Genomic DNA, 25,885 nt, shown 5'->3' with positions numbered 1-25,885 from the left:
TTCTCTCACCCCCAATCCTGATATGTATGGTTCTCTCACCCCCAATCCTGATATGCATGCTACCCCTCAACCCCCTATCCTAGTATGCATGGTCCCCTGACCCCCCAATCCTGGAATGCATGGTCCCCTCACCCCCCAATCCAGGTATGCATGGTCCCCTCACCCCCCTTTCCTGGTATGCATGATCCCCTCACCCCCCTTTCCTGGTATGCATGGTCCCCTCACCCCCCAATCCTGGTATGCATGGTCCCCTCACCCCCCTATCCTGGTATGCATGGTCCCCTCACCCCCCTTTGCTGGTATGCATGATCCTCTCACACCCCAATCCTGGTATGTATGCTCACCATCGCCCCCCTTTCCTGGTATGCATGGTCCCCTCACCCCTCAATCCTGGTATGCATGGTATCCTCAACCCCCTTTCCTGGTATGCATGGTCTCCTCACCCCCCTATCCTGGTATGCATGGTACCCTCACCCCCTTTCCTGATATGCATGGTCCCCTCACCTTCTTCCTGATATGCATGGTCCCCTCACCCCCCAATCCTGGTATGCATGGTCCTCTTACCCCACTTTCGGGGTATGCATGGTCCCCTCACCCCCAATCCTGGTATGCATGGTCCTCTCACCCCCCAATCCTGATATGCATGGTCCCCTCACCCCCTATCCTGGTATGCATGGTCCCCTCACCCCCCTTTGTTTGTATGCATGGTCCTCTCACACCCCAATCCTGGCATGTATGCTCACCATCACCCCCTTTCCTGGTATGCATGGTCCTCTCACCCCCCAATCCTGGTATGCATGGTCCCCTCACCCCCCTTTCCTGGTATGCATGGTCCCCTCACCCCCCTTTCTTGGTATGCATGGTCCCCTTACTCCCCTTTCAGGGTATGCATGGTCCCCTCACCCCCCTTTCCTGGTATGCATGGTCCCCTCACCCCCCAATCCTGGTATTCATGGGCCCCTCACCCCCCTTTCCTGGTATGCATGGTCCCCTCACCCCCCAATCCTGGTATGCATGGTCCCCTCACCCCCAATCCTGGTATGCATGGTCCTCTCACCTCTCTTTCCTGGTATGCATGGTCCTCTTACTCCCCTTTCGGGGTATGCATGGTCCCCTCACCCCCAATCCTGGAAAGCATGGTCCTCTCACCCCCCAATCCTGATATGCATGGTCCCCTCACCCCCCAATCCAGGTATGCATGGTCCCCTCAACCCCTTTCCTGGTATGTATGGTCCCCTCACCCCCCTTTCCTGGTATGCATCGTCCCCTCACCCCCCAATCCTGGTATGCATGGTCCCCTCACCCCGCTATCCTGGTATGCATGGTCTCCTCACCCCCCTTTGTTTGTATGCATGGTCCTCTCACACCCCAATCCTGGTATGTATGCTCACCATCACCCCCCTTTCCTTTCCTAGTATGCTTGGTCCTCTCACCCCCCAATCCTGGTATGCATGGTCCCCTCACCCCCCTTTCCTGGTATGCATGGTCCCCTCACCCCCCAATCCTGGTATGTATGGTCCCCTCACCCCCTTTCCTGGTATGCATTTTCCCCTCACCCCCCTTTCCTGGTATGCATGATCCCCTCACCCCCCAATCCTGGTTTGCATGGTCCCCTCACCCCCCTTTCCTGGTATGCATGGTCCCCTCACCCCCCTTTCCTGGTATGCATGGTCCCCTCACCCCCCAATCCTGGTATGCATGGTCCCCTCACCCCCCTTTCCTGGTATGCATGGTCCCCTCACCCCCCTTTCCGTGTAGCTGCGACCAATCAACGTCGTGACCCTCTGTCCTCGACCAATCAGCCACGAGGCCCTGTAGCCACGACCAATCACTGCCGTGGCTCCCTAGCATGTAAAAAAATAATATTAAAAAATAAAAAAAGTTATTCTCACCTTCCGACGGCCTCCTGTCTTCTTTCCACGCGCCCGGCCTCGCGTTTCCAGTAATGCTTTGCGGCTTAGAACGTTGATGACGTCGGCCTTCTTTCTCGCTCTTGTGAGAGTGACGTCGGTCTTCTTTCTCGCTCTCGCGAGAGTGACGTCATCAGCGGTCTAAGCCGCAAAGCATTACCGGGAATGCGAGGCCGGGCGCGTGGAAAGAAGACAGGAGGCCGTCGGAAGGTGAGAATAACCTTTTTTTATTTTAATTCTCTTGTTTACAGATTAAGGCCTGCGCCCGATTGAGCGCTGCGCCCGACTGCGCCCGCTGCTGATTGATCGCGGCCTGGACCAATCAGCGGCAGGCGTGGCTTACCATTACAAACAGCTGCGCCTGTCGCTGATTGGTTGCGGCCTGGTGGGGGCCTGGCGGCCGCGACCAATCAGCGACCCGCGATTTCGGTTACAGACAGACATGATAAGGCATTTATATATATAGATGACCCTACACATATTATAAGAAGACCCTACACAGCTAGCATGGGTCCCCCTCCATCTCTGGACCATTGTCCAGCTGCACTGGTGGTATGTACCCCCTGGGTATACTGATTCCATTATCACCTGAAAATGCAGAAAAAAAAAAAAGTTTTTCTAACTTTACGCAACATATGATCAATGTTTCCAGTTCTATAGACACATATCTCAGAGTAAAATGTTGAAATAAATTCCCTTAGACTGTGTAGAGGCATCAAATGTAAGTATTTAGAGCAAAGATAACTGTGGTTAAATGGGGCAAGTAAGGGACACAAATGAAAACACATCCTTTAGGATTTATACTGAAATATGGTTTATTAATTGTATTTAAAAGCTTATACAATATAGAAAGCAAACAAAAATGTGATGATAATAATGTGAATACATTGGTATTAAAGTGTGAAAGGATAATTGGCTTAGTTTCACTTGCATACCACCAATGACAACATGTCAAGTTACTGCTAATGGGCCCATGAGCTAGGGTGACCAAGTGCTGTATCACATGTTGCCTGGTGTCTTCCCCCTTCTCCCAATATCTGCCTTACATGTATGGTAGAAGGTGGGACGACTTGGAGGTGCTGGATGTTTTACACAGCAGATGCCTGCCAGTGACTGCTGTGAGAGGTGAACAGTGACCATGGCATTCAAGTGAATAAATGGGCTAATTCAGAACTAAGCTGTGGCACCCCTGGATTTAAGTTACAGAGTGCAAGAACTATAGAATGAAAACTCTTACAAGTTCAATGGCTTAAATTCCTAGAAACATATGCATTACATAAATGATGCTATAGAATGTAAACTATTCTACTATTTGTAGATTTCAAATAGAATACGGTTAGAAAAAATAGATAACAGTTGGATTATAGATTTTGGGGTCAAGTTTGGACATCCTGCTTATGCATATACCTAGTAAGGTAGCATTAATTACTACATTGTATTTACTAAAATTTTATTTTTTTAACTATACGGATTCAAATAACACCTGTAAAAAAGAACTCCAACACTAATTGTCTCCAGCCAAAATCTCTAAGTCCAGCTCTCCATACACATGTCGAAGAGTTTCCGAGTCAAGAGTTGCAATAAGTTTTCTGTTGCCTGCCACTCTTGGAGTACAAATCACTTCCCAAGTCACAGTTGTATTTTCAGCGATTTCTCTGAAAGAATGAATTATACATATTAGATATGTTAGTGCGTCTGTCATTATATGATCACATTTTTCCTAATGGTTCTCATAGATTGTAAGCTTGCGTGCGGGGCACTCGCTCCTCTTGGTACAGTATCTGTTCAATTCTGAGTTATTCTGTTATGTCTTTACTGTTTGTACAAGCTGTACAAGTACCATCTGAAATGTAAAGTGTTGGGGAATATGTTGGCACAATATAAATTGAAATAATAATTATTATTGTTAATGATTAACATAATAAACACATTGTATAGAGGCTCAATAGCATAGACTTTTTTTCTTTTATTAAAGAATGTATTTCACCATGGATAGACTGCTTTAGTATTCTTGTGCTTTTGTCCAATCCACTTACAGCTTTGTAAATATTTTGACAGGTACTGATATTGAGTTATATAGTTTTATTACATTTCTTAATACCAGGCTATTACAATTATTAACATATAGGGAGGAATAAATCATTCAGAATTCAAATTCGCCAAAAATTTGATTCACGGTGAACCAGATACTGCAAAGTCTTCAAATGACTTGAGCGGTCTTGTATAACACTCTAAGATGTCCTAGGGCTGTATTCATCCCCTTTCAAACTATTCAATGCAAGCATAGCCTTAGTAATGTCAGAGTGACATTAACATGTATGGTTATGAGCAAACAGATGGTATAGGGTGGCAACTAACAGTCTGCCTAATAAGACACTGAACTGACAGACTTTTTATGCTCAGTCCCCACTTTATGTTGCTTGTACAGCTGCTCTAACATATGCAGCATTGAATTCCATCAGGCTATAATGTCACAAATCAATTGGTGCTCTGGCTGAGCGTTCTGATTTTGAAAAGCCTGGAGGGAGTGCTTTGGTTCATAAAAATTCCCAGACACACTCCTGGTTATCACCATCACCTTCTTCAAGAAGGTATATTTCTTTAACAAATTTTACACAATTAATTTTAGGGTGTGTACCATGCAGCGAGCATGAGTTCCTTTGCCCTAAAGTAACGCAACCACAATGTTCTGGCAATTGTTGGGTATGCCATCTACCATGAGATTTGCTACTTAATGCAGAGGAGCAACTCTTCTGCTGTATGGCTTTTGTCACCAATGCTCACATGCTGTAAAATGGCTTATCAGTGCTTAAGCTTGCAAGAACAAAAACACAGGGGGGGATTAAGTGGATGCAAGGTGCTGTTGCTGGCAGGGATTGGATTCTGTCCACTGAGGTGGATGCAAAGCAGGTGTAGGTGGTGGAGTATACATACAGACTGGAGATGGAATTGGACCTAGCCCTCAACTGTGGATGCATCACCACCTGCCCGGTTGTAGTGGTGCTTTACTGCTGCTCAAAACATTGATCCAGTGGGCCTTCAAGACATTTACTGTCTCTGTCCATGGCTGCTACTCCCCAAGTCATATGAGGACAGTGCAGGCACCTCTATCTGTGAGAAATAACGGTGTCTCAGTATTCTCCAGCAAGGTGTGCACAACATAGTTTCATTACAATATAGTTTCATTACAACATTAGTGCACAACAAAGTTTATAAAAATTTACTATGTGGTATGGCAGGCAGCGACTGCACAACCAGTAACTTGACCAGGTGGGAGTTGAGTTGGCACATAAGTGAATGACTGGAAGAGTATGGTTAGTTCCTGATCACACAATCATATATGGATATTTATTGGTACAACAGAAGGAGGAGTTGTCAAGGTATGACAAACAGTAGATGATGATTATGATGTGGTATCCAAAATGTCAGTGTAAAACTGTACAATGTGAACAAATACACCACGCCACTAATAACTTAATTACAGACATGTAAAAAGACTGTCAAACAATACATTGGCTATAAGAGACCAAATATTTCAAGTCCACATGGGACACGTATTGCACAGTAGATAGTAAATCAATAACCAGAAACCTACTATATATTTTAGAAATCCATAGATAATAAAATCCATATATAATGAAAATATACTATTGAATTTACTGACTGGGGAAGAAAAAGATTTACATCTATGTGTTATTATGACCTATATACTTTATAATTAATATAGGCATCTGTCAAAATGTAATCACAAGAGGTCCGAATAAGATCCAGTGGGTCACAAACCGGAAAATGAGGCAGAATTCCCAGAACTGTCTTTACTCAAATAGCAGATAAAGTAGAACTTAGTATGTGGAGGAAACAGATTGACATACCCTAATACAGTACACTCACTCAGCGGAGCTGAGATCACTATGCCAATCCAATGTTCCCTGAAAAAGTGTATTACACTTTGATTTAAAATAAATTTACCTGTCAAAATGGTGAATTCAGGTACTCAGAGAACAGGTGTAATCGAATGAAGTGATATCAAGGGACCCATTGGGATGGCACCCTGAGTATAACCTACACAATCCTACAATAACAATACATAATAATATAATACAAGGTTCTTAAGTGATTTAACTAGGAATACCCGGGTATCTATGACTATGGTACCGTTAACCTGAGGTGAGTCTCCTCTCAGGCATATTGATTGCATCGGCTGCAGCCAGACCTAAATCTTTGGCATCAATCAGTTGCAGCAACACAAGGTTCCTCGTCTTGTCGGCTGATGCCAAGCCCAAACGCCACAGGACTTATAGTTCTGTAGCCTCAAGATGCTATCTCTCTTCCTAGAAGCAATCCGCCTGATTCTGTATAAAATATCTCTCCAATATTGCTTCTCAGCTCACAACAGGGACTCCACAGAGCTCCACAGTCACACAGCTCTCAGGAACACTCTTTCTATGTTTCACAGCAAGGTCTCAGGCTCCCAATATGAAGGGGTTAACACCCTCCACACATGCTGGCAGTGAACAGTCTCTTACAGCGTCCAAACTCTTTTCTTCTCACAAGCTGCTCCACACACACAGTGTTTCTCAGGGCAGTCTCTCCTCTTACTGAAGCTTTCCTTACAGCTCTAGACAGCAGACACTAGGCCCCACCCCCTCCAGCACGCACAGTTTTCCGGGCACTCCCAGCATCTGCTCTTAACTCAGCAGGCAAACACCACCGGGTCCTAGTGCTCTCCTCTATATGCAGTATTTCTTTTTATCTACCTTACAGGAAACCTGTCACATTTAATAACGCTATTAACCTGCAAATATGGGGCTAATCTGCAGGCTCATGGCTTTACAATGATGCCTGGCCGCCTCCTGGAAGCCCAATTCCCAGGAGGAAATTAATTTTATTCATCTCAGGAGCCACCGGCTTTCAGTCAGAGGTGTATCGGTGCAGCTACAGTCATAGCACACTGCATTATGAGCAGTGGCTGTAAAGACATCAGTGCAGAGCCAGTTGTCATTAAAAGTGCTAGGGGCATGTTTTCAGCCACCACTGAAAGTATACTGAGCTGTGACTGTAGCCATGTTGGTACATCTACATGACAAAGTCGGCAGCTCCCAGAAGGAATAAAGTTCAGTTTCTCCCGGAAGCTGCACTTTCAGTAAGGTCAAAAACGTTCAAAGTTTCCTGATTTATAAATGCAATCTCTGAATAGACAACTTATAAACAATTGAAACAACTGCGTATCAAATAAAGATAACAGTATTTGAGCTAAAATGGCAACATAGTAGAAAGACAGAAAAAGGGATATATTATAATGTATAATATAGTCAAGTTTATTAGACAATAGTGAAAAAAGATAATATACATATGGATGGAAGATCTACTAAAACAAAAAATCAATCAGTATAAAGTTTGAAAATTTGACCAAAAAAGATCAAAAAGTTACCCTGACAGAAAGAGACAAAGTTCCCCAATTTTGGGTACACTCTCAGTATTTAATATATAATCAATGGAAACAATAAAGAAAGACCATAAAGGATATATAGCAGAAAAATGAGATATGCATTTTAATCCAAATGTAAAAGATATTCCCAATGGAGAATATAATGATTAGTGTTGGGCAAACCCGTGGATGTTCGGGTTAGGTGGGTTCGGCCGAACATCTAAAAAAAGATTGGTTCGGGTACCAGAACAGAACCCAAACCCGAACCTAGACCTCATTCATATAAATAGGGGGCAAGAATATGTATTGTTTGCTACGCTTTCATCTGCATGACAGAGTGGCAAATAAATAAATGCATGTTTTTTTATAAGCAGCAGAGGGAAAGCCGACGGCTGATGGCTAATATTAATATTCTAGGAAGGAGAGCAATATCTCTAAAGGTTCCCAGGCTATTAATATCAGCACACAGCTGTTTGGTTAGCCTTTACTGGTTATTCTATGGGGGTCCCCAGAAAAAATGATGCAGAGTCCCCCCCATAATTTTAAATCAGCAAAGGATAAACAGACTGCTGTGGACTGATATTAATAGCTAGGGAAAGGGCCAGAGAAACTGGCCTACCTGCCAGGCTAAGAACATCAGCCCTCAGCCACCCCAGAAATGGTGCATCAATAAGATGAACTAAATCTGGGCTTAGCCTCCTTCCTCCCGCTTGACTTGTGTCAGTGGCATGTGGGGAAATATTTGTGGGGTTGATTTCACCTTTGCAATGTCAGGTGACATCAAGCCCAGGGGCTAGTAATGGAGAGGCATCTATTAGACGCCCCCATTACTAACTCCATAGTAAGTTTGGAAACAAACACAAAGCACAAATAAAATCTTTTATTTAAATTCTCACAGTGTTCGCAGTGATCTCATTGAGGTCACTGCAGTTCTTTGTCATGACTCACAGTGAAGTGAGCCTGGGAATGTACCTTCTGAAGCTGTGCTCACAGCACCTCACTGTGTCCTGTTTTCAGTCCGGACAGTCGCATTATGGCACCATTCAAGTTGTAAACCAGGTATCACAGAGATAGATTATGGCATGGGACAGTATTGCTAATCTTCAGGTGAGGGACATGGTGGTTTATTTGATTTATTTACAGATTTATTTACAGAGGACAAGGGCTTCAATGAATTAGACTTAAGGTGAGTATTATGGTTGTTTATTAAACCTGTTTTTTTTTTACAGGAGAAAAGGGCTTCAATAGATTAAACGTAAAGTGAGTATAACTGTTTGTGTGACCTCAACCCTTCAACTATTATCTCACTTGAAAAAACAACAGGGCAAATTTATGCATCTAGTATATGAGCCTTTTCTGGGGCATCTGTGGGCTGCTACGTTTAGACTGGGGGGGGCAATATCCATGGCCCCTTACCAGTCTGAGAGTGCCTTACTCAGCACAGTCTGTCTTACTTAGGACACGCACACTGGCACAGTGAGCAAGTGCAGTGCGGTGTCCATGACATTATAACTGACTTCTACTTTTTTTTTCCTGTGTGTGTGATGGATCCTATGCATGCTCTTTCTAAGCAGGTAAAGCACCTGACTCAGATGTCTCAGAAACTTAATGAGGAACAACGAGTTCTGGCTCTGTCTCAGCAGCTGATAGCTGACACTCTGCAGGGGGCTTTATCATCTGGTGCTCATGGGACAGGGGCTCGAGATGTTACATTCATTTCCACTGAGCCCCCGTTTAAATTGCCGGATACCTTTTCTGGAGATAGAAAGGAATTTAAGGTTTTCAAGGAGGGCTGTAAGCTTTTTTTCTCATTAAGACTGCACTCTTCTGGAGATGAAAGTCATAGGGTGGGGATCATTAGGTCTCTGTTAAGGGGAGCCCCACAGGCTTGGGCTTTTTCCCTTCCTACCACTGCCCCTGAGAGAATGACTGGGGATGCATTTTTTGAGGACTTGGGCATATTTATGATGAGCCTGATCGGGTGCATATGGCTGAGGACATGGTGATGAGTGTGTGTCAGGGGAAACACTCAGCCGAGTGGTTTTGCTCAGAGTTCAGATGCTGGGCTGCTGAGGTCTTTTTGGATGATGCCGCCCTCCGGGGCTTGTTCCATAGAGGCCTGTCTGAACATCTGAAAGATGCCTTGGCACTTCCCGCCTGATTCTCTGGAGGACACTATGATGCAGGCCGTCCAAATGGATGGCAGGCTGTGGGCGAGAGGTGTGATGCAGTTTGAGACCCCGTTATTCTCCAGTGGAAGGGGAGCCAGTCTTACATTGGAGTCCATGGAGATGGGAGCCATCAACCTCAAAGAGAAAGAAAGGAGACGGCGGCGTTTAGGAAATCTATGTTTTTATTGCGGTGACACTGGACATTGGAAAAAGGACTGCCCCTCCTGTCCACCGACTAACAAGCGGCTGAGTCTGGGTGATCATCTTGGTTTTGTCTTTGGCCCGTCCTGGTCAGACAGGGGTTAATTGTTTCTTTCTCTCTCTGGCAGAGGGCGGCTATTTAGTTGCCACTCGACCTAGGTCCGGTGTCAGTTATACTCCTGCCCTCGGCTGAGTTAGTTGACCCCTTGTGTACGTGTGCCTTGTGCCTAATATCTTGTTGCTTGTTTGGATTTGACCCGGTCCATCTCTTCGTTGTGAGTTTGCCTGCTGTCTTGGTACTGTGTATTTGCCCATTCTGGTTTACTGATTTCTTGCTACATCCTGACTATCCGTTCTGTCTCATCCTTTGGTACTGTGGTGCTATCTCGTGTTTTGACCCCGGCCTGATCTGATTTTCGTCCCTGTCTATGTCCCTTGGTAACTTTGTCCCAGAGTTACCCTTCTAGGAGTTTTCCTACAGCTCCTAGCTCTCTGGAGCTTAGGCCACGCCCCCAGCAGTCACGTGCTTCAGGTCTTGTTGGTCTGAAGCACGCATCTTCACCGCTGCTTCCCTGCTCCACAGGTATCTCTGAGCACAGTCTGTCTTATTCAGGACATGCGCACTAGCTCAGTGAGCAAGTGCAGTGCGGTGTACACGACAGCTTGGCTGGTTGTCAAAAATGGGGGGACCCATGCCATTTTTTAAAATTATATATTTAAATAATGAAAAAAAAATGGCATGGGACCTCTCTATTCTTGATAATCAGCCATGATAAAGCTGACAGCTGAGGGTTGCAGCCCACAGCTGTAAGTTTTGATTATGCTGGTTATAAAAAATAGAAGAGACCCAATGTCATTGTATTTATTTATTTATTTTTAGCACAGGCGCTGGCTGATCAATGCTCGCATCAGCAGCACCTATTTTTGCTGTTATCAGCAACAGCAGGCGTAGGCTGATGGGAGTAGTACTCTGTCATCAGCCGATGCATAAGACCAGAGATTACCTTTTTACTGCTGATCACAGCTGCTGGCTCACACTGTCATCTGATAGCATGGGAACTGCAGCTCTCTGACCGGCAGTAATGATCTTACCACCGAACAGGGGCACCAGTGTTTTTCGCGCTGTCATGCAGATGATAGCGGTTGAAACACCCAATGTTTTGGCTGCCGAACTTGAACAGTAACACGGACTTCCTATTCTTTGGTATGGACCGCAAACTTTACTGTTTGGGTTCACCCATCTCTAATCTAATATATAAAGCTCAAGTGTGTGTATGTATGTATGTGTGTATGTTCGGGATTGGCATCCGCACCGTCGCAGTTACAGCCACAAAATTTGGCACAGTCACACGTCTGGACCCGAGAGCGTCCTAGGCTATGTTGTGAGGCGAAATTTTAACCCCGCGAGTTCCAATTCACCAAACAATTTTGCCCCTATCTACATAATGGGGAAAAAGTGTATGTATTGGCATTTGCACAGTCGTAGCTACAGCCACAAAATTTTGCACAGTCACACGTCTGGCTCCCAAGACCATCATAGGCTATGTTGTGAGGCGAAATTTTAACCCCGCGCGTTTCAATTCACCAAACAATTTTGCCCCTATCTACATAATGGGGAAAAAGTGTATGTATGTATTGGCATCTGCACCGTCGTAGCTACAGCCACAAAATTTGCACAGTCACACGTCTGGACCCCGAGAGTGTCATAGGCTATGTTGTGAGGCAAAATTTTAACCCCACACGTGCCAATTCACCAAACAATTTTGCCCCTATCTACATAATGGGGAAAAAGTGAAAGGAAAAGTGTTGGAGGCAAATCGACAGCTGCCAGATGTGAACAAGGGGGACTTAAAGAATGAGAGCAATGGCACCAAATAGTATATACCGTACAGTTGCTATGGTGGGGCCCTGACATGGGATACTTACCACACACGGGGATATGAACACACACACAAAATGCGCCACACACTACCACGTGCTTCAACACACATACCACCCTCAGCACACATTTCACCACACATACACCAACCTCGCCACATAAAAGTCGAAACACAAAAGTCGCCACTCAAAACTCGCCACGCTGTCCCAGAGCTGTTTAAAAGATGAAAAATGAGTTGTGATTGGTTGCTATCAGCAACAGTTTTCTTTGTAGACAGTTGTGGTAAATGAGGCCTATTATTCTTATCATTTCTACGGTGTTATCGTCCTTCTGTAAAGCTGGAAATAACACAATTTATTACCGTACCAACACAGACCACCCTCTGACACAGACTGCAGGGGGAGTCCAGTATCACACAGGATAGGATTAGATACATGGCTCAGCAGTCAGTATCACACAGGATAGGATTAGATACACAGCTCAGCAGTCAGTATCACACAGGAGAGGATTAGACACATGGCTCAGTAGTCAGTATCACACAGGATATGATTAGATACACAGCTCAGCAGTCAGTATCACACAGGAAAGGAATAGATACATTGCTCAGCAGTCAGTATCACACAGGATAGGATTAGATGCACGGTTTTTATGTGCAATATCATCATTATAATTTGTTATCACTAAACACAGTTGGTTACTATGCCCAGGCAATGCCGGGCTCTTCAGCTAGAAATGATATAAATTACTTTGTATTATGTATTACATAGGCAAAACATATAAATGTATTATAAACAGTATTTTAATATACAGTGCATTAGATGACGTTAGTGATTAAGTGAGGTATGGGATAAAGTGGCATAATGTCATATAGGACAAATAAATGGAAATAGCAATGTAGTAAGTATATAGATAAATGGCATATTTGATAGACTTCATAGCAGCAATCAATTTAAAGTGCAGAAAGTGCATAACTATAATGCATGCTCTTTACCTAGAGACAATATGAGGTCAGTAATGTAAGGCACTAGGAAGAGACACCAAGAGGGGGGCACACAAGCACCTTGACGCATGTTTCACCACACTGGGCATCGTCAGGAGCCGTCTTTCCATAAGGTAGCTGGGAATCTTTCTAACCTTATTAACCTTATTAACCTACAGATAAAAGTCATATCTGCAGGCGAATTGCGTTATCTGACATGACAGGTTTACTTTAAAGGACACCTCTATTTGAGTAAAAAAGGACAATGATTTTTCAAGCAGTGAGCCGACTTAATAAAATTTCTCTGACATTTTTCCAAACCTGGTGTTTTTTAGAGGATTTCCTTATGCAAGAAACCATTACCAGTAGATATATTGTAGTTCCTTAGCAGAAAGTATTGTTATTGTGAATGACTTTACTTGTTAAGGTATTACTATTATGGAAATATGCACAAAACAAAGGAGAGGAAACAAAACAGGAAATGAGAAACCTAAATGTCAAGTGAAGATAGAGAAAAAGAAAGGTATAATAACATATTTAATCTCTTTCATAAAAAAAGGTTTATATATGAAAAAGTGCTTTGCCTTGAACAAAACATAGTGATGAATACTTCCAAATAATGTGCTGAGCCATCATGAGACAGATGTTATTTATCATCTTGAATACCTAGCCACAAATGGGATTATTATTTAAATAAACTGCTACTATTCTGTGATTCTACCGTTGCATTGAAATTGCATTATGTTCTATAAAGTATACTTGGATGCTTAAATAGTTTTTTAATTTAAACACTCCCTTTATCATAAGATCCATTTACAGTCCACAAATATAGTGTAGTGAGCGTCCTTAGGAACGTTCGTCTCCTGATAATGCTGCAGTGTAAACAGGCTGCTGATTAGCTAAAGAATTAGCAAAATGTTCACTTGTCGGGTGAAGTGATCTATTGGCTTGGTAAAAAGATCATCTTTCTCGGCAGCACATCGCCCTTTGTGAACAGGTCCTGTGCTGCCAAGTTTATGTGCACAATATGATCTATTACTGTTCGTTCTCTGCGCATGTGAAGCACGGTCTATTAAACAACCACTGACAGTCAAATCGATGGTTGTCTAACACAAGTCAACTAGTGTAAACGCAGATTTAAAATAGCTTAAAATAAGCTGATAAAATGGTTTCCTCATGCTAGGCATGTCAATTCCTTCAGCGTTTTTACTGCAGATTTCTCCCATACTAGTGAGTTGGAAAAAAAATCTTCATCAAAAAGCGCAAATAAAAAAATTTCTGAAGCAGAAATTGATCTACTGAGATCCATAGGTGATCCCAGCAGAAACTGTTTATTTGAGATGCAGCACCATCACAGGTCAAAAGAAAAATTGCACACTCTGGTCCTCCTGAGTGAGAGATGCATTTTTTAACCACTCTAAACTTTGCCTGAAAGATAAGAATACATTATCTAGTTATATTCTCCAGCCTTGGAGTCATCTCCATTATGTGTACATGCAGCCAAATCCTCTGTATTCATAAGTTGCACCATCCCTATCCACCATTGCTTATTGCTATCTTCCTATGCACAGACGAACGACCTTGTAGCACTGCAAAAATTAACTAGAGATTTTATGAAAATGTCTTAAATTAACAAATAGGTTTCCTTTTGCATTAAATTAGTGAAAGATACCTTTTACCTATAAAATAAAAAGTACCATACCATTGAAAGTAATGGGTGATCCATGTAGCGAACTACATGTTGTGATCTCCAGTGGAAAATAAACTTTTTGCAATTTCTCTCCACATCAGATAAAAGATTATAGGTACATTTATGGTATATATTTACTCAAAATTGTAAAATAATGTATGTGAAAATGTTTTATTTTTCAAGACCTGAAAATACATTTTTAGGACCATATGAAAGCAATAAAATGGCAGTAGCAATGTGTGCAATGGACACGAAGATCCTGCTGGTTTAAATCTTAAAAAACATAATATCTTGGTCAAATTGTACAAGTCACAGGACAGGAGTTCTTAGGCTTTGTGCACACGTAGTGAAAGGTGCTGCGGATTTTTCCGCACGGATTTGGAAAAATCCGCAGGTAAATCCGCAGGTGCCCTAGACCCCTCGATCACAGCCGGAGAACTACATAGCCTAAAGACAGAAAGGGGAAAAACTAAACTGCCCCAGAGCAGACCCCAAAGCAATAGGCAGCCCCCAACATATAATGACGGTGAAGCAAGATGAAAACACCAACACAGATAGAAAGATAGGTTGAGCAAATGATGGGGCCCAAGCTAACTAAATAGGACAGGATAGGAAAGTCACTGTCTGCCATCTGCAAAAACCCTATCCAAAATGTGCCAACTGACTGATAGGAAAAACAGGCCCTGAAGTCGCTAGGCTTCAAAAGACTATATCAGCACTCAGGTATATTCTGAAGACAGAGCAAAAGATCAACAGATCAGAGACAAAAATGGAATTCAGCTCACCCCCGGCCGGGGATGGCAGAACTCCCAAAAAACAAGGCAAAACAAAAACAAAACTGAAGTGTACAAAGCAGAGCAGAAAAACTTAGCTTTGAGATGCAGGAATCAGACTGGTCTCCAAGAATCCAGCAGGATCACCAGCAAGGCAGAAGGGCGTCGGCTGCCTTATATCCAGTCCTCAATTCCAGCCACCCAGTCATCATCTAGCTGCCCAGGTGTTTGGTAATCAGCCTCACTACCTTCCTTCACCAGAGGAGGGAGTTCATCAGACCTCAACGGTGAAGGGAAAAATGAACTCACAACAGTGTGCACATAGCCTTAAATGGTTTCTAAACCCAGCACTTGAGATTTTTACAAATTATATAGTAAATGATTGATTACCAGTTCATAGCGTAACATCATATACAAATAAGTATTGAACACGTTGCCAGTTTTCTAAGTAAATATATTTCTAAAAGTACTATTGACATGAAATTTTCACGAGATGTCGGTAACTACCCAACCAATCCACACAAGAAAAGACATTAAACCATAGATGTCAATAAACTAAGTTATGTGGAATAATAAGAAATTGCAAAAAACTGACGGCATATCAAGAACTAGTCTGCTTAAGCTGTTTTTTGGTATGCACTTGTTCAGACTAGTTCTTGATGTGCCGTCAGTTTTTTGTAATTTGTATGCTAGCTTTCTGACTGAACACTCTGCCCTTCACCATGCTGTGATTTTAATTCCATCCAATCACATTTGGTTCCAACGTTCCTATGAATATAGGCTTTAACAAGTTATTAGCCAGAGGTAAGTGTTCACACTAGGCAGTCAGGTCAGGGACCCATTCAACGAGATCACCTTGACGTTGGTGAATGGGCTCACATATTTTGGCCAAATTTTGTGCTAAGTATCTCATGTGTTTTTCCTAAATTTCAAAAGCCATTATGCTATTCACACTTCTTGTATTTCAGATTGACATGCCTTAATGCAATTGAGTGCAACCATTTCCTCATTTTGAATAATAAGAAATGACAGTGAAAGAGTATTGAACATGCCTATGTTATGGTTCTACCCCTCAGTGTGTCTGGGATGCAGTTATTGACAGCTCAGCCATCCAATCTGGTATGTGGGTGTGCTGAAGCTGTCAGTATTTTGATTTACAGCTCACTTGTCCAGTCTGTTGCAGGGTCGTGCTGAGCTATCAGTGTATTGATTGACAGCTCGGCCGTCCAGTCTGAGACTGGGAGGCGCTGGCTGTCTCCAGGTGTTCATTATCCCAGGTGATTGCCAGGCTACTTAACTGGGCTGTTATTTTCAGACCTCTGCCAGACATGCATTCAGCTACTGTGTGGTTTGTCTCTATCTGCCAGGCCATAATTGATTTTGTTCAACCTAGTGATCTTAAGGTTTTGCAACATTTTCCTGGATTCAGTAACTATTATGAAAAATTTATCAAGAGTTTCTCAGATTACTAAACTTCTTACTGACCTTACACGTAAGTGGGCGAATCTCAAGGTTTGGTCGCCGGGTGCTATCAAGACTTTCGAAAAATTAAAAGTGTTTCATATCTGCTTCCATTCTGATCCAACCTGATCTCCAAGAACAGTTCATTGTGGAGGTGGATGCCTTGGGGAAAGGGCAGTTTTATCACAGGGGCCAAAAACTGCCTAACCTGCGTCCATGTGGTTTTTTTTCTAAACATTTTTTGCCTGTGGAAAAAAATTATGATGTTGGGAATCGTGAATTACTTGCCGTCATATTGGCCTTTGAGGAATGGAGGCATTTTTTGGAGGGGGCGGTTCATCCAGTTATTGTGGTCATTGATCACAAGAATCTAGCTTACATTGAATCGGCTAAAAGGTTAACTCCTAATCAGGCCAGTTTTTCTCTAGCTTTAATTTTTCGATTGCTTTCAAGTCGGGGTCTAAGAATGTGAAAGCTCATGCATTATCTTACTGTCTTGATTCAGTTTCTCCTCCAGAGCCTCCATCCTCCATTATTCCTCAGTGTACTGTGGTTTCTATGGTAACCTCAGCATTGGATGAGAAGATCCGTAAAGTCCAATCGTTGACTCCTTCTCTACTCCACAGTCCAAATTATTTGTGCCTGTGTACCTAAGATTTCCCGTGTTACAGGAATTTTATGATTCCATCTTGAATGGTCATCCTGGGGTTACTATATTAAAGATTTTGCATTTGTTTGTAAAGTCTGGGCACGAACTAAAGTCAGTTATAGCCGGCCGGGAAAATGGCTTCATTGCCAATTCCAGAAGGACCATGGACTCATCTATCCATGGATTTAATCACGGAGTTGCCTCTGTCTGGTGGGAAAAGTGCTATCTAGGTTGAAGTTAACCGATTCAGCTAACAAGCTAATTTTGTTCCTTTGTCAGGATTACCTAATGCAGAGACACTCTCCAGGTTATTTCTCATATAAATATATTGTAAGGTTACATGGCATCCCTCTTAAATTTGTGTCTTATAGGAGAGTACAATTTGTCTCTAAATTCTGGAGACCTTTTTGTGGTAAACTCAGGATTGACTTGTAATTTTCATCTGCTTACCACTCTGAAAACAATGGTCAGACTGAGAGGACAAATTAATCTTTGGAACAAAGACATCCCTAGTACATCCCTAATATATTTTATAAATCCCTATGAAAGGAGTTTGTCCCTTCAGCATAGTCTCCCCCATCTCTGCCTCCTCCGGTTTCGGTTGATGGTGCCTTGGAGTATGATGATTCAGAGGGTTGTGGATTCCTGTAAGGTCCGAAATTCCCTACAATACCTCATTCTCTGGAGGGAAAAAGGACCAGAGGAGAGATCCTGGGTTCCAGCTCGAGATGTGAAGATTAATCGGTAAGTCAGGGTCTTCAATCGAAAATTTCCTGGGAAGCCTGGGGTTCCAGTGGCCCCCCTAGAAGAGGGGGAACTGCCACGGTTCCACCCCTCGGTGTGTGGGATGCAGTTACTAACATCTCAGCCATCCAATCTGGTACAGGGGTCAGTAGTTGGATTGTCAGCTTGGTTGTCCAGTCTGGTGCAGGGGCATGTGCAGGTGTCAGTGTGCTGATTGACAGCTCAGCCATCCATTCTGAAACCGGGAGGCAATGGCTATTTCCAGGTGTTCATTAACCCAAGTGATTGACAGGCTACTTACCTGGGCTGTTATTTCCATACCTCTGCCAGACTTACATTCAGCTACTGTATGGTTTGTCTCTCTGTGCCTTGCTTTCTGTCTATAGATATTTCATTGCCTGACCTTGGATCCCGTTCTGACCATCCATCTGTTTAACCCCTTCTGCTCTGATCTGCTGTCTTTCCGGTACTCTGACCTCGGAATGTTAACTGACTATGCCTGTGTCTCTTTCTTCTATTTAAGACATACCTTTCTGTCTTCTGACCTCAGACTCCTTACAGAAGAGTGATTCAGCGTCATAGCTCACTAAAATTAATTTATTACTTCGTAGAAAAGCTTTTGTTGGGGGATGACAGTTTAAGACACCTCCTGTATGGAGACTCTAGTCTTTTGCATTGCTTGGGTGTGATTTTGGCACATTTTTCCACACACTCTTTAAATCCTTGTGGTTCCATGGGCTCCTTTTAGGAACCCAGAGCTTTTGTTCCTTCCATAAATTTTCTATTGGATTCAGGTCAGGTGATTGGCCGGACCATTCAAGCAGCTTTATTTTCTTTCTCTGAAACCAATTCAAAGTTTCCTTGGCTGTATGTTTGGGATCATTTTCTTGCTGAACTGTTCACCCTCATTTTATCTTCATCATCTCTGCAGATGGCAACAAATTTTTTTTATCAAGACTGTCTCGCTACATTTGGCCATTTATCCTTCCTTCAAATATATGAAGTTTACCAGTGCTGTATGCTGAAAAACAGCCTCACACCATGATGTTCCCACCTCAAAACTTCAAAAATGGTGTTTTTGGGGTGATCTACTGTGACTTTTGGCATCCAAACATGCTGTGTATTAAGGTATTCAAAGACTTCAATTTTGGTCTCATCTGACCAAACTATGTTCTCCCAATTCTCCCAGAATTTTACACACTTATCTATTTGTTGTTGAGCAAACTTTAAACGTGCTTGAACATGCTTTATGTTCAACAATGGAGTCTTTTGTATTGAGCGTGCATAAAGGCCAGGGAGGTCAAGTGCATTAATTATAGTTTTCTTTGACACAATTGTAGCTGCTGATTCCAAGTCTTTCTGCAGCTTTCCACAGGTGGTCCTTGGCTCTTAGAAAATTCTTCTGATAATTCTCTTCATTCCTCTGTCTGAAATCTTATCAGATGCACCTAGTAATGGCTAGTTTATGTTGAAATTATGTTCTTTTCACATCTCTCTTTTCTATTCTCCAGTAGTTTAGAAATTTTTCTGTACCAATGCCATTAGTATATTTTGCAACAATAAGGTTTTGAAAGTCTTAAGACAGCTAACTGGTTTTACCCATCACGACATGTTTCTTGTGTGATGCTTTGGTAATGAGTCAACTTTTATACGTCATCAGTTGAACCAGCTCACATTATTTTTTTATTAAGTTGCCGGATTGCTTTCTGATAGATTTCAGCTGGTGTCATGAATTTCCATGGCTTTTTGCACCTCTCTTACTTCTTGTGTTCAATCCTTTTTTCCTGTGTCACTTCTCATTATTGCGCATATCTTAATTTATGGTTTGATAGCTTTGCGTGTGTGGATTGGATGGGTTGTTACTGATATCTGATGAGAATTACATGTCAATAGCACTTTTAGAAATATATTTGCTTAACAAAGGTGTTCAATATACTTATTTCACCCACTGTATAAATAGTACTCAACGGTGCACAAATTTGTACCGCCTACTCTATAAGCTGCTGGTCTCTAATATAGATAATATCTTTTCATGTGGCTTACTTTTATAATAATGTGTAATATAGCACTACTTACTTGTAAATCTGAGTTTGGGTTTTCATAAGACTTGGACCTCCAATACGCAAAATGACGCTCTGGAGTTTTTTCTTCAATGGATTAGTGAACTCTAAAACCACTGTTAGTGTTTTCCCAACCATCTTCTCTCCAATTGTCTAAATGAATGACAAGAAATATGCAACTTTTAGAATATTTTGTATTTTTTTTAATTTTGCTTAGGATCAATCCATAAGGTTAGTAATCTTGTGAATACAGTAGTAAAACACATTATTACCTTTCTTTATTTCATAATATAAAAGTATATTACTTTAATCTTATTGTTAAATGTGTAATCCCACAATGGACATTTATCACCAATCCACAGGATACATTACAAATATCTGATCACTGCGGGCCTCAAAATTATGAATTTACCTTTCATCCCAAAATCCTCCTCTCCTTAGATCGTCAAAACAGGGGTCCTAAGCCCTCTGTTCCTGTCTACTGTGTGGCCTTAGTAAGAAGTGTCAATAGAATAGTTGATGAATGTTGGTAATGGCTTCTGTAATTTTTCATAAGCTTGCATACTCTGACCCTAGGCTGGATTAAGGATAAATTGGGCCCTCCTGATCAGAGCCACGTATAAAAGAAATGGGTGAGCATGTTCAGTATATAACATCTCCACCAAAGTTTATTTCAGTTATGGAGATTGCTGAGCCTGCAAGACTTCTAAATTTTAAAAGGGAGAGCCAAGCACATTTATTTCCACCTCCTGACCTCTTTTCTGCTAAACGTCAAAGAGACCATCAATGAATATACATGATAAAGTCTCCTAGGTTTCCAAGGTGGTGAAGACCAAGAGTGATATTTGGCAACCTTAGAATTCGGCCCTGCTCAGGCTACTTATTCCCGATTTGAGATAATTTGTGACAGCAGCACCCTACTTTGATATCAAGTGGTGGTATTTTGATACGAATAGTCTATCATTGCATTTTCCCATCCCCAGTGTGGAGAGGAGCAATACTGTACATCCTTTCTTCTCTCTTTTAACAGAGCATTATTCTGTTCTTGGTTGTTCATTCAAATCATAAATGTAAAAATATGGATATTACAACTATGCCATGTTAATAAAAATATAGAAACTGTCAGTGATATCTGAAACTCAGCATGTCAGCAGGTACATCTAATCTAATAGTTTCTTCTCTTTTGTTATCTGAAATGTATTGCATAATCATCTTGTAGTTTGTTTCAGTCTTTGTTTTCCGCAACACTGCAAGAGAAAGGAATAAACAGCCAATTTGAAGGATGTTGACTGTCTTTAGAAAATCGCTCTTTAACTTAATTCTTTCCAATTTTAAACTAAGCAAAGTAATGAAAAATGTACAAGTGCAGACTTTATGCTTTTTAAATTTTGCCTTAGGTAGCATGAAATCTTCCCTGACCTAATTTTGTGTGTGTTTTTTTATTTGGCCTGCATTTTAGCTTTTGATGCTAAGCTAATAATTTATGAATTAACAAGTAATGTTAATGTGAATTCTCACATAGTTTACTTATTTTTGTACATATCAACCAAAAACCTTAGAGCATTTCAGATAAGGCAAGGACAAACATACAGTTTCAGTCCTCATTACAAACTGGGTTTATTAGCAAAATTTGTGATTAACCAATTACAATTTAAGTAGCGCAGCACAACTAATATAATAAGTGTTTTCTGCAAACTTAACACAAATTGCCACTACTATTGCAGTACTGCCGTCTCTGAATTTTTCAACCCCCTAAATAAAATCTCTCATAAGACCACACATTTGCAAATCATATTTGTCTCGAGTAGTGATGGGCAAACCTGAACAGTAAAGTTTGGGGACTGTACCGAACACCTAGTGTCCCTGCAAGGACCCCGAACATGGACTTCTACAGGAAGTCAGTGTGACTGTTTGAGCTCAGCTCCCCAAACATCGGCTGTTTCCCACTCTGTCATCTGATTGGTGGTAAGTTAGTTACCGTCAATCAGAGTGCTGCGGATCCCACGTTGTCAGATGACAGCGTCAGACAGTAGCTGTGACTGGCATTAAAAAGGTTATCACTGGTTACAGTCGTTGGCTGATGAGGGAGTACTACTTTTATCAGCGTACACCTGCTGTTGCTGATAGCAGCAAGAACAGGCAAGGCTGTTGAGAGTATTCATCAGCCGGTGCCTGTGCTATAAATATTTTTTTTTTTAAATGAGATGGAGTCTCTTCTATTCTTGGTAATCAGCACATGCAAAACTAACAGCTGTGAGCTGCAGCCCTCAGCTCTCAGCTTTATCATGTCTGGTTATCAAGAATAGAGGGGTCTCACGCTGTTTTTAAATTATTTAAATAAATAATTAAGAAAATGGCATTGGGTGCCCCCATGAAAACCAGCCATGCTAAAGCAGACAGCTGGGGCTGGTATTCTGAGTCTGGGGCCGTGGATATTTGCCCTCCCCAGCCTAAAAAATAGCAGTCTGAAGCCGCCCCAGAAAAGGTGCATCTATTAGATGCACCAATTCTGGCACCTTGCCCTGTTATTCCCATTTGCCCTGGTGATGCGGCAAGTGGGTTAATAGGTTTAGGGTTATTGTCAGCTGTTTTATGGCCACTGACATCAAACCCTGTGCTTAGAAATGGAAAGGCCTCTGTAAGACACCCCAATTACTAACCCCATAGTTAGATGGTAAAAAAAAACACCAGCCAGAATAAAGTCCTTTAATTGAAATAAAGACTGACACCTTTATTTGAAATAAAAAAAGATTATACTCACCTTTACGTTCCCCTGTAAAAGACAGAAAATAAAAAGCAATGATATCCCTCAACAGTCCGACATGAAGATAATTCTCTGATGCCCATATCCCCTGTAAAAAAAGACCAAAAATAATAAACAACCATATTTCTCATCTGTCTGACGAGAAGATAATCCATTTGTCCCTCAAAGAGTCTAGCTCTGCTACATTTAGTTGCCATGCTGAATGCTTGCATGATGCGAGTATTCAACCTGGCAGCTAGTAGAGACACTGAGTTGCGCGTCTTATAGATGCCTATCCATTACTATTGCCTGGGCTTGATGTCGGCGGCAAAAGGACAGCTGACATCAACCCCAAACCTATAACCTCACTTACTACCACACCAGGACACATGGGATGAGGCGCACAAAGCGCTAGAATTGGTGCATCTATTAGATGGGCCTTTTCTGGGGTGGCTGCAGGGTGCTATTTTTAGGCTGGGGGGCTAAAATTCATGGCCCCTTACCAGTCTGAGAATACCAGCCCTCAGCTGTCTAATTTAACTTGGCTGGAGGTTTTTGTTATTATTTAGTTAAATTATTTAAATTATTCTTGATAACCAGCTATGATAAAGCAGACAGCTGAAGGTTGAAGCTGCAGCTATCGGTTTTGCCTGCATTGGTTATCAAAAATAGAAGATACCTCATGTCACATTTTTCTAAAATGTATTTATTTATGGCGCTGGTGCCGACTGATGACTACTCTCATCATCATACACCTGCTCTTACTGCTATCAGCAACAGCAGGCATATGCTGATGAGAGCATACTCTCATCAGCTGACGGCTGTGACCGGTGCTAACCTTTTATTGCCAGTAACAGCTGCTGGCTCACATGCTGTCATCTGTATGACAGCGTGGGAACTGCAGTGCTCTGACTGGCGGTAACAATCTTACTACCGATCACAGCCTGTGTTTGCCACACTGTCATGCAGATGACAGCATGGCAAACTATTAATGTTCGGGTCCCCCATTCTACTGAATAGGCTCTGGGTTCAGGTTTGAGTTCAGGTACTGTTCTGGTACCTGAACCGAACTTTAACATTTTTGACCGAACACGCCGGACCCGAACATCCACGAGTTTTCTCATCACTAGTCTTGAGGCCATCTGATGTAACTAATTAAGGGCTTCCTTAGGTGTATTAGATGTGTTTCAGATAAAACACATCAAATATCTGGACTAGCTAGGGGTTTGTTGACTGTGACCTTAGACTACATGTTAGAATTATGGCCAAGCCAAGAGAGTGGTTTAAAAAGTTAAGAGATCATTGCATTACGCCAATAGGATACAAAATAGATTAAAGTCAATGAATGTTTGCATATTTATTTGCATTTTGGTGACTGATAAAACTAAACTATTAACACTTCTATTTTTGAAAACATTCTTACTTTGCAGCATTTTTCTCACCTCCCTAAACCTTTTGCAGGGTGCTGTTCAGCAAACAAAATAAATATTTAAAAATAAAGAGGTCTGTGTGCTTCAGCACTGGACTAATTCCATACTGGAGAAAAAAAACAGGAATTTATATCCATGATTAAACAGGAAAAGGAAATTACCTTATGGGTTTGAGTCAATGGTCATGACACCATAGATTGAATAAGAAAAATAAATAAATAAATAAAAGAACATTTATAAAACAACTTGGGTTTTCTACCAACCACACTTATAAGCCACATATTAAAGTCACAATTATTTTGTTAAAATTCATAGTAAAAACGAAAGGCTTGATTTCAGGCAGTACATGTTAAATTACATTAGTAGAGAAATTGAGACAACCATGGGGGAACATGTTTCACTGATGGAATGGCTTCATCAGGGGTTGGGAAAAAAGCGTAAATGCTCATCCCCTGATGATGCCGTTTGATCAGTCAAACATGTTGGTGGGGACGTGTTGCATGTTTGAGGTTTATATAATCATTATTTGCCCATCATACATTGATAATACCCACACAATATGTGAAAATATTAATAGATAAGTGGATGCTACTCAATGCAATATAATAATCAGGAATTAGGGCAAAAATGATTCTATTTTAACCTTAATGTTTATTTGCTTCACTTTTAATTTACTAATAAAAGTTATGTTTTTGTGCCTGTTAGAGAGGGGTCATTTAGTGTAGCATAGCTCTATTCATTTTACAAATAATATTGTATCCTCCCAGGCCACCTAATCTCTAATAGCGAATGTATATATTACAACAAAAATACAAAGAATGACTAATAACTTACAATCGCAATAAAAGATAGACAATATAAATAACACAAGAGGATTGGAGGAAGGGTTCCATGTCAGTCTTAGGCTACTTTCACACATCAGGTTTTCGGCGTCAGGCGCGATCCGGCGTCGTGCCGGAATGCCGGATCCGGCAAATGTTTTGTAAAACCTGATGTGCCGGATCCGGTTTTCTGCCGGATCCGTCTTGTTCTTGACAGACAAAACCGGATCCGTCTCATCCGGTTCATCCGTTTTTCTATCCGTTTTTCGACGGATTACGCCAGATCTGGTTTTTAAAATTGACCCTTGTGGCCTTCCGAACGGGATTGGCTACTGGAAAACTATATATAGCATGTTCCTACAGCCCTTCTTTGACAGGTTGTAGAGGAGAAAGTGCAGGTTGGAGAGAAGAGCAAGTTACTGGCGAAGATGGATGTTGTCATTGGAAATATTACCACTAGAAGTTCTGTGACGGTTTCAGTAATGAGGGACAATTTTGCACTATACTTTATGTCACCTCAAGGCAGAGTACACTGGGATGACAGAGTGTGAAAGATTTGTGCCCTAACCAAACTTGTGTACCTTCTGGACCAACAGTATATACCTTTGCCAACCAAAGTTGGCTATCTTGTCATGGTCTTACTATTTTTACCTTTAGGCCACAGGTGTGTACCTGGTTGTGTTTTATGCAAAGTATTTCACCTTTTAACAAAAGTTGTGTACATTGTTAGGAAATCACCAACAATAAACACAACTTTTTAGGTGAAATACTTTGCTTCAAACACAACCAGGAACACAACTGTGGCAAAAAGCTAAAATTTACCCACAGTTATATACCTGGTTTTGAATACCTTTTTACCTTTTAAATACCCTGTATTTAACCTTTTTTTTAAACATATTTCGCCGCAGAAAGAAATGACAGACAACCAGTGTAAACAATAATTTAA

The 25,885-nt window shown here is 41.8% G+C and overlaps 1 protein-coding gene across 1 annotated transcript in view; it reads right to left on the bottom strand.

Moving 5' to 3' along the window:
• Positions 1–2,700: 2,700 nt before the first annotated feature.
• F13A1 (coagulation factor XIII A chain) overlaps positions 2,701–25,885 on the bottom strand; it is a 309,831-nt gene continuing 286,646 nt past the window's right edge. The window contains exons 14-15 of the mRNA XM_073567328.1: positions 19,962–20,098; positions 2,701–3,565 (exon numbers count right to left, since the gene is read on the bottom strand). Of these exons, the coding sequence (XP_073423429.1) occupies positions 3,415–3,565; positions 19,962–20,098 (288 nt within the window). The 3' untranslated portion in view covers positions 2,701–3,414. The remainder of the gene's footprint in view (positions 3,566–19,961; positions 20,099–25,885) is intronic.

This window comes from Dendrobates tinctorius, unplaced genomic scaffold, assembly GCF_039654945.1.
Source record: "Dendrobates tinctorius isolate UK_male_01 unplaced genomic scaffold, ASM3965494v1 ptg000004l, whole genome shotgun sequence".
Lineage (NCBI taxonomy): Eukaryota > Metazoa > Chordata > Amphibia > Anura > Dendrobatidae > Dendrobates > Dendrobates tinctorius.
Note: the sequence above shows the minus strand (reverse complement) of the source record. Positions and strands in the feature narration are given on the sequence as shown.